Source organism: Cherax quadricarinatus, chromosome 5, assembly GCF_038502225.1.
Source record: "Cherax quadricarinatus isolate ZL_2023a chromosome 5, ASM3850222v1, whole genome shotgun sequence".
NCBI lineage: Eukaryota > Metazoa > Arthropoda > Malacostraca > Decapoda > Parastacidae > Cherax > Cherax quadricarinatus.
This window is the reverse complement of record NC_091296.1, coordinates 37,143,373-37,157,725: the sequence shown is the minus strand read 5'-3', so window position 1 is coordinate 37,157,725 and position 14,353 is coordinate 37,143,373. Positions and strand designations below refer to the sequence as shown.

At 38.3% G+C, this 14,353-nt stretch overlaps 1 protein-coding gene across 1 annotated transcript in view; it reads left to right on the top strand.

The window, feature by feature from the left end:
• Window positions 1-14,353, top strand: part of Uck (Uridine-cytidine kinase) — a gene marked incomplete at its 3' end in the record, with an annotated part of 82,520 nt that overhangs the window by 13,524 nt on the left and 54,643 nt on the right. The window contains 2 exon segments of the mRNA XM_053771035.2: window positions 41-162; window positions 4,404-4,546. Coding sequence (XP_053627010.2) covers window positions 41-162; window positions 4,404-4,546 — 265 coding nt within the window.

Here is a 14,353-nt window from a genome sequence, read left to right as displayed (position 1 = left end):
TGTTATTCATCATTAACCTTGACAACAAATTTTCTTCTAGGGTGTCTTTAATTTTGATCATCCTGATGCTTTTGACAACGAACTTATTTTGAAAACACTCCATCAAATTCTGGGTGGCAAAATCTGCAAAATTCCAAACTATGATTATGTAACAAACTCAAGGTAGAGTATTCCTAAAATATTAAAAAATGTTCAGTGGAACCCTTAAGTTTGTGAGGGTTATGTTCCTGGAGATCCCACGAATACCACTGAATCCTGTCTCTAATATTGGTTCAGATTAGTTGATTTTGTGTTTGACATCCTGTCTCTTGAAGTATTGCTTTAACTTCCTTAATGTTGCCATTCATGAGGGAAAAATAAATGCCCTGAAAGAAGTCTTTTGATTGTGGGAAATCCAGTGAACATGTGAAATCCTATGTTTGGTTGTCAGTGTAGGAGGTGTATGACTAGACAGAAATAAAACAGGCACCACAGAAAATGTGCAAAATCAAATCTATTAGTGGGAGATGCTTCATTACAAACTAGGTAACTGAAGCACACAAATTTTGGGGTTCAACTGAATGCAGATTATTTCCTGACATTGGTCCATTTAAGCTCTAGAAAGTGAATGGAATATTCCTAAAACATACAACAAAAGTATTTGTATTTCACCTACTAGAAATATAAACCCACTTCAGTAAATATACTAAATTTTTGCAAACCCGGTGCTGATAGCGTAAATGCATTTGCCAAAAAATATTAATTCTATATGAATTCCAGAATAAATACAGTAGACTGTCATTTAGCACGAGTTTATTTGGCACGATTTGGGTATAGCATGATTGAAGAATTGCGGCACAATTTTATGTAACGTCGTATGATGAATTTAACACGGTTCAGTTTGCGGGAAGGAAAAAACAACTTCCATTTTCCTCGAGCGGCCGCCTTGTTGTGGTTCGGCTGGGAAGACCTCCCACCGTCCCCAGCCAACCCCCGACACCACCCCATCACTACTTGACTGACTTACTGAATCACTTGACTGACTTATTGAATCACTTGACTGACTTACTGAATGATTTGACTGACTTACTGAATGATTTGACTGACTTACTGAATGATTTGACTGACTTACTGAATGATTTGACTGACTTACTGAATGATTTGACTGACTTACTGAATCACTTGACTAACTTACTGAATCACTTGACTGACTTACTGAATCACTTGACTGACTTACTGAATCACTTGACTGACTTACTGAATCACTTGACTGACTTACTGAATCACTTGACTGACTTACTGAATCACTTGACTGACTTACTGATTGAATGACTTAGTTAGGCACTCCAGTACAACCATCAACTTTAATACCAGAACCTATACCATCCACCTCAGCCCAGTAGGGCCACAGCATAACTCTCCACTCTCTTCACAATCATCCATGAACACCAGCACCCACAATTAAGGTAAGAAATATTATTTCTATTACATTTGTAGTCTTAAGCTGTAAAAACAACAAAATACATCATAACAATGAACCACAATTACATTTTCACTTTTATTTTTGTAAGATGTGGAGGCCTAGAAAAGTTTTTGCTTTTTTGGGGCTCTCTGGAACGTAACCTTATTTTTCCCATAAGTTCTTCAGTTCATCTAACACGGTTTTTTACCTAACATGGTGTTTTCAGGAACGTAGCTACCGTGTTAAATGATGGTCTACTGTAATAAAAAGGTAATAGAGATAAAGAATATTTGGCATGTATTTTCTGAGTAGGAAAATTTATATTTGGTATTTATAAAGGAAGCGTTATACAGTACAGTATGCAATTGTACTTAACAGAGTTAACCATTTATATATTTGTCAGTACAAAGAAAGAGAACATTGCAATATTGTTTACCAGATTTAGAGTAAAATTGAAATACTATAATTTTATAGTTCAGGCTTTCTAGGTCAACCTTGTATGCCCATGGAAGTATAACCACATGAGATACAGTGGGTGACCTTCCTCTCACTGATGGTTCTTGTCTGTGGTTGTAAATTTAACACCACCTGTTGAACCATCATAATTATTTTCATTTCCCTGCTTTCTTTTAGTACTTTTAATGTATATTTTGATTCTATTCCTAATTCCTCGACATTCTACTAGTGTGTACCAGGTTGGTCATCACTACACTATATGAATTCTTTGCTTCTTCAACCAGGGTATCAAACATAAATGTGATGTATCAGTGTCTAGGGAAGAATTTTATTAAAAAAATATTTTCCAGAGTGACCAAGGAATCAATGAACAGAACACTTTGAAGATGACTTAACCCCTTCAGGGTCCAAGGCCAAAATCTGAAGTGGTGCCCCAGTGTCCAAGAATTTTCAAAAAAAAAATTTGTTATTTTTTCTTATGAAATGGTAGAGAATCCTTTTGTGAAGGTAATAAAACAAAAAGTACGAAATTTGATGGAAAATTGACGAAATTATGCTCTCGCAAATTTTGATGTGTCAGCGATATTTACGAATCGGCGATTTTGCCGACTTTGACTCCCATTTTAGGCCAATTACATTATTCCAGTCGACCAAATTCTTAGCTATTCACTAGTATTACTTCTATTCAATCGATTGAGCACAAGAAATCGCCAAGTCAACTGTTTCAACTACAAAATAATGTGATTGGAAATTGGTAATTTGGCCAATTTAACACAAAGTTCAAAATATTCCAATTTCAAAATAGGGTCCAGAATAAACAATGTAGGTATTCCTGGGACTAAACTAACATTTCCTCTGTTCATTAGTTACGTTTTGAGGCTTTACAAATAAATTCCAATTTGATTTCTTATTCACATAATGAATTTTTATTCACACCAAAAAATAGAAGATTTACTGTTATGCAAAATTGTAATAATTGTATAAATATCATCACCACATTTGTAAATGTATATTAGACCCACCAGCTCGTGTGTATTAGACGTGTGAGGTCATTTGTTTATTCTTGAACATCGGCAAAATTTTAACATTTCCGCTACTTAGAGCTCAGTTTCAAGCCATTTCCAGTGCTAAAACCAATCAAAATCATCTCTATTTCTGTAATATGTCTTCCATTCTATCAAATGAGACCAAGAAATCGCAAATACAACTATAAAAAACATACGAAAAAACACTGCAAAGTCACTGTTTTAATCGAAAATCATGGTCTCAGTTTTTTTCTCTCATTATACACAATGTGCTGCAGGATTTGTTTTATGTGGTGCAAACATACCACATAGATGTATTCTCTCATATCTAGGCCCAAATGTACCACTCACAGTTTATCAGAGTGAGCTGAGCTCATGACGTAGATCTACGGTTTGGACCCTGAACGTAAAGCCGTAGATCTACGGGACGGACCCTGAAAGGGTTAATGGTTTTATGATACAGTACATGGAGAGTAGTTAGAGAGACAGTAAATATGAGAGATAAGAAAACTTCAGTTTATGCAGTGTTTTATGCTATAATGACTCATAATACTGTGGCAGTAATAAATCTTAAATAATCCACACTTAGAGAGGAAACTTTAGATGGCATTTTGGTCTATCCTGGGCCATTATCAAGTCACAGTTGAGTGAGAAAATGCAGAGAAGAGCTGAAGATAGGCCAGGAATATAGAGAGTGAGAGGGTAGTAATGCAGTATACTGTAATTAGACTGACTCCACTACTGCTACTATTACCTCTACCATTAGTAATTATTTTAGTTGTGTACTAGAAATAGCATTAATAAGAGTAAATTTTCTTGCTCATTTGACTTAATAATGATTTAAGATGGCCCATAATGCCAGTTATAATTTGTATTATTTGTTCAGTATTGCATGTGTGTAGGGGCTGGATGCTGCTCTTATAGAAATCTTACTATCACTTGTTTAAATCAATTTTTTTTTTTTTTTTGTAAATTGAAATTAAAAATTTATTGCAGTTCTAAAAGGTCTTTATTTCATTTTATTACAGATTTAACATGCGTTTTGAAAACTCTTTTCTCTTATTTGGAAAATTGAAAAAATCTAATATTGTATTTGTGTCCAGCACCTAGCTTGAGGAGGAACAAGCCTCCATCAGTTCTTTCCCTGAAGACCCATATGAGCTTAGAGCTTTGCATAAAAAAAAAGGTGAATTCTTATATATGAAAAATTGGAATAAGAGGAAAAATATTTTGGCCATAAGAAAAGTGGTGTTAAATTAAAATATATTTTTTCTTTATAGTGATTAGCTTTGAATGGTCTACTTTTATTAATTAATTATAACAAGACATTAGTAAAATTATCATTATTGCCATAATCATTTCAAAACCATTTCTGTATTGATTTAGAATGAAAAGTTAATTATAAGTTTACCCAAATTTTCATTATACTTTATATTGATGAAGCATAATTATAACCCTAACTTGAAAATGTGTTCCTCCAGATTGGAGAGCACAACCACTATATACCCTGCAGATGTGGTGCTGTTTGAAGGTATCCTCATGTTCTACCAACCTGAGATCAGAGCACTCTTTCACATGAAGCTGTTTGTTGACTCTGATGCAGATACAAGACTGGCCAGACGAGGTATTTTGTATTACACTTTTTAATAAGAGAATGATTGCAGGTTGTTCATCAGGACTATAGTTAGAAAATGGCTGAGCAAATAGAGGTGCAGACCTTATGTGATTTAATTACAGTGGTACCTTGAGTTACGAACTTAATTCGTTCCAGAAGGCTGTTTGAGTGCTGTTACCGAACGAATTTATTCCCATAAGGAATACTGTAAATTAGATTAGTCTGTTTCAGACCCCCAAAAATTCACTTTCAAAAGCACTTACAAAAATACACTTACATAACTGTTCGAGTTGGGAGCTATTTGATACTCGGAGTACCACTGTGCTTTGAATGTAATGAAGGGCTAATGCAGTGTGTAAGTGTTCATTTCAGCTCTTAGTATGTAACTAAGAAGACTCAGGTGAGGTAGAGCTCAACCTTCTGCTTGTTTCATCTCATTTCTTATTTAATGTTGGTGCTTAAATTAGGTTTATACAAACTTTTGTGATGATTATATTGGCACGTGGACACTACCTTCATGATCTCCAACATAGATCCAACTGAACTCATTAACATAATTAATGTTGAACTAAAAGTCAAGGTATCCTGGATGGTGACAAATTATTTGTAAGTATTGAAAAGACCTATGTAATAATGTTTAGGAAAAAAAGTCAAATGGTTTTATTCAGTATAATGATATATAAATCACACATTGAAGGACAGGAAATTTTTGGGAATTCACACCATCAGCATACTATAGCAGTCACATCCAACACATACCTATGAAAGTTTTCAGAATTGTGGGCACAGTTACAGCCTAATGAAATGAGCAATTGATTGAAAAACCTGGCCCTGGGCTGGGCTGTGATGGTAAAAAAACTTGAAACTGAGCACAGGTATATATATAACCACAAATTGTGTAAATTGTATAAACCTCGAGTTATTCAACTGCCTAGAGTTTATTTTAAGGTGTACCTGTGATACCACTTGATAATAGGTATTCAGTTTAATGTCAACATTTTATATGTACGTACAGGAGGGCCCACCTTATGGCGATTCGCTAATACGGACATTTCAGATTATAACCAAAAATTTGTTTATATGGCTCCCTGATTCACTGTTACGGCATCCGCATGCCGTAACAGTGAATGAGCTTCACATCTCTCAATTGTCAGAAAATCTTCCAAAATTTCATGTTTTAAAGTTATTGCATATTTTACATCTTTCAACAAACTGCCCGTATCCCACCGAAGCAGGGTGGCCCAAAAAGGAAAAACAAGTTTCTCTTTTAACTTTAGTAATGTATACAGGAGAAGGGGTTACTAGCCATTTGCTTCCAGCATTTTAGTCGCATCGCATCTTACGACATGCTGGAGAGTTTATCTGGAGAGAGTTCCGGGGGTCAACGCCCCCGCGGCCCGGTCTGTGACCAGGCCTCCTTAGGTCAGTGTCCCAGGATGCGACCCACACCAGTCGACTAACACCCAGGTACCCATTTTACTGATGGGGAACATAGACAACAGGTGGAAAGAAACACGTCCAATGTTTCTACTCTGGCTGGGAATCGAACCCAGGCCCTCACCGTGTGAAGCGAGAGCGTTAACCACCAGGCCACCAGAGCCCTCTGGTACATAATTATATTTATGATTACCTGTACAATACCTAAATAAACTTGCACACTGTGCTGGCATGCAGGTACATTAAAATTACTAAGAGTGTCTCACTAGTGTTGAAGATGCAATAATAATTGCTCTGGGGTGCTTTACATTATAGGTAGTATTTTAATTAATCCATCTATGACATTTATTCAGAATTATATAAGACACATGCTACATATGATAAACATAATACAGTGGTACCTTGAGTTTTGGCCATACTTCGTTCCAGAAGGCTGTTCGAGTGCCATTACCGAACGAATTTGTTCCCATAAGGAATAATGTAAATTAGATTAGTCCATTTGGGACCCCCAAAAATACACTTGCAAAAGCACTTAAAAGAATACATAATTGTTCGAATTGGGAGCTGTTTGAAACTCGAGGTACCACTGTACATACAACCATACTAGAACAAATTGTCATAAATTTGAGGTTGTGGTGGCCAGGTAGCTTGTAGTCCAACATTAGAGAAGCTGTGTATAGTATAAGTATAGTATTTCTGGGGTAACTGTAGAAAAGAATTTCTTATTCCTTCACTCATAGTTGCTCGTTCTAAAATTGGTATTGCATGAAAATGGAGAGCTGCTGCTATGTATTCTACTGCACCAGCATGAAGACAACTTGTACATAATGTAAGGTGTTTGTATTGTGGGGAAAACATTTCACAGTCGTGCATAATGTGAGATAAATGCATATCAACAGCCAGTGTATATGTATGAATTATGTGTAAATCCAACTGCTTACCCAAAACACTGACACCATACACATTTATGGAGCACTCTCCCCCACAGTGTTGTATAATAATAATAATATGATATTATTGGTATTATTATTATTTTTATTTCTAAAAGTGAACCTTTATGTGCTGCCATGAGCTCTATGCCTCGTTTCTGTCTGGAAACTTTCCAAAGTTTTAAGTGTTTTAAAGTTTTTTTTTTTTTTTTTTTTCAACAAGTCGGCCGTCTCCCACCGAGGCAGGGTGACCCAAAAAAAGAAAGAAAATCCCCAAAAAGAAAATACTTTCATCATCATTCAACACTTTCACCACACTCACACATTATCACTGTTTTTGCAGAGGTGCTCAGAATACAACAGTTTAGAAGCATATACGTATAAAAATACACAATATATCTCTCCAAACTGCCAATATCCCAAAACCCCTCCTTTAAAGTGCAGGCATTGTACTTCCCATTTCCAGGACTCAAGTCCGACTATATGAAAATAACCGGTTTCCCTGAATCCCTTCACTAAATATTACCCTGCTCACACTCCAACAGATCGTCAGGTCCCAAGTATCATTCGTCTCCATTCACTCCTATCTAACACGCTCATGCACGCTTGCTGGAAGTCCAAGCCCCTCGCCCACAAAACCTCCTTTACCCCCTCTTTCCAACCCTTTCGAGGACGACCCCTACCCCTCCTTCCTTCCCCTATAGATTTATATGCTTTCCATGTCATTCTACTTTGATCCATTCTCTCTAAATGACCAAACCACCTCAACAACCCCTCTTCTGCCCTCTGTTTTAAAGTTATTATGTATATTATATACAGTGGAACCTCAGCTTACGAGTGCCCCAACATACGAGTTTTTCGAGATACGAGCCGTTGCTCAGTCGATTTTTTGCTCTGAGTTAAGAGACAAAATCCGAGTTACAGGTGAGCTTCCTCCTCAAGGGAGGTTCTTTGACACTGGTGAGGGGCTGTTGATCTAGGGAATTGGATCTGTACTCCAGTTCCCTAAATTAAGCCTGAATACCTTCCATCCCCACCTCCCACAGGCGCTGTATAATCCTATGGGTTTAGTGCTTCCCCATTATAATAACTAACAAGCTTCAGAGCGCCGCCACTAGTTGGCACAGCGAATGCCACAACATCCCTCAGCAGTGCATGTGTTTACTTCACCATGGAAGCATTTCTCTTGTGTTTTGCTTGTGTTTTGTGCAGTTTGGGCAAATTTCTTTTTTCTGACCATGGGTCCTAAGAAAGTAAGTGCAAAGGACAGTGCTGAGAAGAAAAAGAGAATGATGTCCATGGAATTAAAGCATGAAATCATAGATAAACACAAGCGAGGTGTGCGGGTTGTGGACTTGGCCAGGTAGTGCGAGTGTAGTACTTCTACCATGTGTACGATACTAAAGTAGGAGGAGTTGATAAAGGCTATAGCGCCAGCCAAGGGCATTACAATAATTTCTAAGCTGCTGACATCTGTCCATGAAAACATGGAGGATGAAACAAACCTCCTTGGACAGGTTTTTATTGAAATGCCCTGCAGCTGAAAGTGAGAAAAGCCTGGAGAAAAAGCCAAAAATCAGGGAAAAGTGAAGTGAAAAAAAATTGTAGCAGTTAATGCTACACTTCATCGCTGAACTTGAGTGTAGCAAGTAAATTAACCCTTAAACTGTTGAAACATCTACGTTTGTACCACTAGCGCTCCAAGCATAAATCTACATTTTATTTTTCCTGCCTGCAAATTTGGCACGATTGGCCTGAGATGTCTGGTCAGTATAGAATGGGTCTTAACACTCGGTGTGTGCAGTATTAAAAAAATCTGGGAGCACCAGTTCAATTGAGCGCCAGTTAGAACAAATAGTGTGGCAAACGCCAGAGATTCACTGATGTCTTGTCGTATTAACACTCCCCTTTTAAGAGGGAGGTGATGTTGATTCAAAGTTTAGTGGCTTTGACATGGATGTGGCCACAAATGATTGAGAAAATATCAAAAACCTCGATAATAATCCATGTGCAACATTTGTGCAACATCCTTTCATTTTTGATACCACTAGTAGTGTCATCCCGCCTGAATCTCCTATAACCTATTCTCTAAGTAAAGAGAAAAGATTCTGGAATGTGTAATACATATTCGTCAGGCCTGCCAGCTTTTGACTGGCTGGCTGACTGACTTTGGCTGTCTCTTCATCTGTATGTCTGTCTGTCTATTTCCATCTCTGTCTGACTCTGTGTGTTTCTCTCTCTCACAGGTACACATAAGAACAGTTATCATACATAGTGTAAGCTAACTAGGATAACCCAAAAAAACCCAGACAATAGTAAATGACGAAGGCAGGTGAAAATGTTCACCTGTCAGTGTGTTTGTGACTGTTTGAATACAATTTCAGTACCTAATATTAGTATCAGAACAAAGATTGGCTATAAAATCACAAGAATACTGTAAATTGTAATTATCATACATGTACAAGCATATATATATATTGTATAAATACTACATACTACAAACTGTGCATGTCTTCTTCAGTTTGTGTGCGTTAAACTTAATATTTCATGTGGTAAGTTTTTTTTTCATACTTTTGGGTGTCTTGCTCGGATTAATTTGATTTCCATTATTTCTTGTGGGGAAAATTGATTCGCTTTCCGAAAATTTTGGTTTACGATGAGCTCTCAGGAACGGATTAATATCGCGAACCGGGGGTCCACTGTATATCTTTTGTCTTATATAAATTAGATTCACTTATAATTAATAATCTACTGTACAACTATGATATACAGTGGTCCCTCGTTTTTCGTAATTAATCTGTTCCTGGAGCTGTTACTATAAACAAAATTTACGATTTGCGAATCAATTTTCTCCATAAGAAATAATGTAAATACAATTAATCCGTTTCTGACACCCAGAAGTATTAAAACAAAAAATTTTTTTACATGAAATATACATACAGTACATAAACAATACAATGGGAAATGATGAATGAAACATTAACTGCATAACACTTACCTTTATTGGAGATTCTTCTTAGTGTATGGGAGACTGGAAGAGGAGAGATTGGATTGTTTACAGTTTGGAAGGGGAATCCCCTTCCAGCAACACCTCAGGTACCAATTGCTTCTCTGGGGTTGCTTCTCTTCTCTGTTTCTTAATGCCACTAGGACCACCTTGAGAGTCACTCTAGTCTTGTCTTGCAAAGTAACTGTGGAGAGAGCTCTGTTTCTGGCGTCTCTTTAACACTTCCTAAAAATGGCCCAAGACTTTGTCACTGTACATATTTCTCACCTTCTTTACCACAGGCTTGGCACTAGGAGCTTTCTTTGGAGCCATGTTAGCTTATTTAGTAATTGCAAGCACTAAAATGAGTGGAATATTATGAAATATTTCGTAGGAGCACTTGAGGGGACCTTCACTCACTGGTAAACAATGCCAGACTGGCTAGGTAGGGAGGCCGCCCCGGCTCACACCGTGCGTACGCGTCCCGGACGAACTACTATTCGTGAGTCAACCTATGAAAAGCGAGTCCATGTTTATACGAAAATGCCCCTATGATTGGCGAAATTTACAATTGCCGAGAACTACGAAAAGCGAGGGACCACTGTAATTAATATTCTACTGTACAGCTATGATATAATTCTTAGTGTTCAGTAGTCTGTAAGCCAATAATGTTAAGTCGGCCCATAATGCCTAAGCATAATAGAGGCTCTCTTTGCATTGCAAACCGTTATTGTAAATACAAAGACATAATTATTTTTTTTTATTAGCACACTGGCCGATTCCCACCAAGGCAGGGTGGCCCGAAAAAGAAAACTTTCACTATCATTCACTCCATCACTGTCTTGCCAGAAGGGTGCTTTACACTACAGTTTTTAAACTGCAACATTAGCACCCCTCCTTCAGAGTGCAGGCACTGTACTTCCCATCTCCAGGACTCGAGTCCGGCCTGCCGGTTTCCCTGAATCCCTTCGTAAATGTTACTTTGCTCACACTCCAACAGCACGTCAAGTATTAAAAACCTTTTGTCTCCATTCACTCCTATCAAACACGCTCACGCATGCCCGCTGGAAGTCCAAGCCCCTCGCACACAAAACCTCCTTTACCCCCTCCCTCCAACCTTTCCTAGGCCAACCCCTACCCCGCCTTCCTTCCACTACAGACTGATACACTTTTGAAGTCATTCTGCTTCGCTCCATTCTCTCTACATGTCCGAACCACCTCAACAACCCTTCCTCAGCCCTCTGAATAACAGTTTTGACAATCCCGCACCTCCTCCTAACCTCCAAACTATGAATTCTCTGCATTATATTCACGCCACACATTGCCCTCAGACATGACATCTCCACTGCCTCCTGCCTTCTCCTCGCTGCAACATTCATCACCCATACTTCACAACCATATAAGAGTGTTGGTAAAACTATACTCTCATACATTCCCTCTTTACCTCCAAGGACAAAGTTCTTTGGCTCCACAGACTCCTAAGTGCACCGCTCACCCTTTTCCCCTCATCAATTCTATGATTCATTTCATCTTTCATAGACCCATCCGCTGACACGTCCACTCCCAAATATCTGAATACATTCACCCCCTCCATACTCTCTCCCTCCTATCTGATATCCAATCTTTCATCACCTAATCTTTTTATCCTCATAACCTTACTCTTTCCTGTATTCACTTTTAATTTTCTTCTTTTACATACCCTACCAAATTCGTCCACCAACCTCTGCAACTTCTCTTCAGAATCACTTTGTGTGATTCTTTATCTTTTAACTACACGCCTCTTGCCAAGACCCTCGCATTTACTTCTCTTTCAACCCCATCTATAAATATATTAACCACGGTGACATCACACATCCTTGTCTAAGGCCTACTTTTACTGGGAAATAATCTCCCTCTCTCCTACATACTCTAACTTGAGCCTCATTATCCTCGTGAAAACTCTTCCATACATTTATTAAATAATAGCACCAACCACTCCAAAACTATATCCCCACCTGCTTTTAACATTTCTATCTTTATCCCATCAATCCCAGCTGCCTTACCCCCTTTCATTTTACCTACTGCCTCACGAACTTCCCCCACACTCACAAGTGACTCTTCCTCACTCCTACAAGATGTTATTCCTCCTTGCCCTATACATGAAATCACAGCTTCCCTATCTGCATCAACATTTAACAATTCCTCAAAATATTCCCTCCATCTTCCCAATACCTCTAACTCTCCATTTAATAACTCTCCTCTCCTATTTTTAACTGACAAATCCATTTGTTCTCTAGGCTTCCTTAACTTGTTAATCTCACTCCAAAACTTTTTCTTATTTTCAACAAAATTTGTTGATAACATCTCACCCACTCTCTCATTTGCTCTCTTTTTACATTGCTTCACCACTCTCTTAACACCTCTCTTTTTCTCCATATACTCTTCCCTCCTTGCATCACTTCTACTTTGTAAAAACTTCTTATATGCTAACTTTTTCTCCCTTACTACTCTCTCTACATCATCATTCCACCAATCGCTCCTCTTCCCTCCCGCACCCACTTTCCTGTAACCACAAACTTCTGCTGAACACTCTAACACTACATTTTTAAACCTACCCCATACCTCTTTGACCCCATTGCCTATGCTCTCATTAGCCCATCTATCCTCCAGTAGCTGTTTATATCTTACTCTAAATGCCTCCTCTTTCAGTTTATAAACCTTCACCTCTCTCTTCCCTGTTGCTTCTATTCTCCTTGTATCCCATCTACCTTTTACTCTATTTAGAATATTTTGTTTGAAAGTGAACATAGAAAAGAGTAAGGTGATGAGGGTATCAAATGATTTAGATAAAGAAAAATTGGATATCAAATTGGGGAGGAGGAGTATGGAAGAAGTGAATGTTTTCAGATACTTGGGAGTTGACGTGTCGGCGGATGGATTTATGAAGGATGAGGTTAATCATAGAATTGATGAGGGAAAAAAGGTGAGTGGTGCGTTGAGGTATATGTGGAGTCAAAAAACGTTATCTATGGAGGCAAAGAAGGGAATGTATGAAAGTATAGTAGTACCAACACTCTTATATGGATGTGAAGCTTGGGTGGTAAATGCAGCAGCGAGGAGACGGTTGGAGGCAGTGGAGATGTCCTGTTTAAGGGCAATGTGTGGTGTAAATATTATGCAGAAAATTCGGAGTGTGGAAATTAGGAGAAGGTGTGGAGTTAATAAAAGCATTAGTCAGAGGGCAGAAGAGGGGTTGTTGAGGTGGTATGGTCATTTAGAGAGAATGGATCAAAGTAGAATGACATGGAAAGCATATAAATCTATAGGGGAAGGAAGGAGGGGTAGGGGTCGTCCTCGAAAGGGTTGGAAAGAGGGGGTAAAGGAGGTTTTGTGGGCTAGGGGCTTGGACTTCCAGCAAGCGTGCATGAGCGTATTAGATAGGAGTGAATGGAGGCGAATGATACTTGGGACCTGACGATCTGTTGGAGTGTGAGCAGGGTAATATTTAGTGAAGGGATTCAGGGACCCCGGTTATTTTCATATAGTCGGACTTGAGTCCTGGAAATGGGAAGTACAATGCCTGCACTTTAAAGGAGGGGTTTGGGATATTGGCAGTTTGGAGGGATATGTTGTGTATCTTTATACGTATATGCTTCTGAACTGTTGTATTCTGAGCACCTCTGCAAAAGCAGTGATAATGTGTGAGTGTGGTGAAAGTGTTGAATGATGATGAAAGTATTTTCTTTTTGGGGATTTTCTTTCTTTTTTGGGTCACCCTGCCTCGGTGGGAGACGGCCGACTTGTTGAAAAAAAGAAAAAAAAAAAAAGCTACAACTAAAAAGTGATCTGATATATCTGTGGCCCCTCTATAAACATGTACATCCTGAAGTCTACTCAACAGTCTTTTATCTACTAATACATAATCCAACAAACTACTGTCATTTCGCCCTACATCATATCTTGTATACTTATCCTCTTTTTCTTAAAATATGTATTACCTATAACTAAACCCCTTTCTATACAAAGTTCAATCAAAGGGCTCCCATTATCATTTACACCTGGCACCCCAAACTTACCTACCACACCCTCTAAAAGTTTCTTCTACTTAAGCATTCAGGTCCCCTACCACAATTACTCTCTCACTTGGTTCAAAGGTTCCTATACATTCTCTTAACATCTCCCAAAATCTCTCTCTCTCCTCTACATTCCTCTCCTCTCCAGGTGCATACACGCTTATTATGACCCACTTTTCGCATCCAACCTTTACTTTAATCCACATAATCCTTGAATTTACACATTCATATTCTCTTTTCTCCTTCCATAGCTGATCCTTCAACATTACTGCTACCCCTTCCTTAGCTCTAACTCTCTCAGATACTCCAGATTTAATCCCATTTATTTCCCCCCACCGAAACTCCCCTATCCCCTTCTGCTTTGTTTCGCTTAGGGCCAGGACATCCAACTTCTTTTCATTCATGACATCAG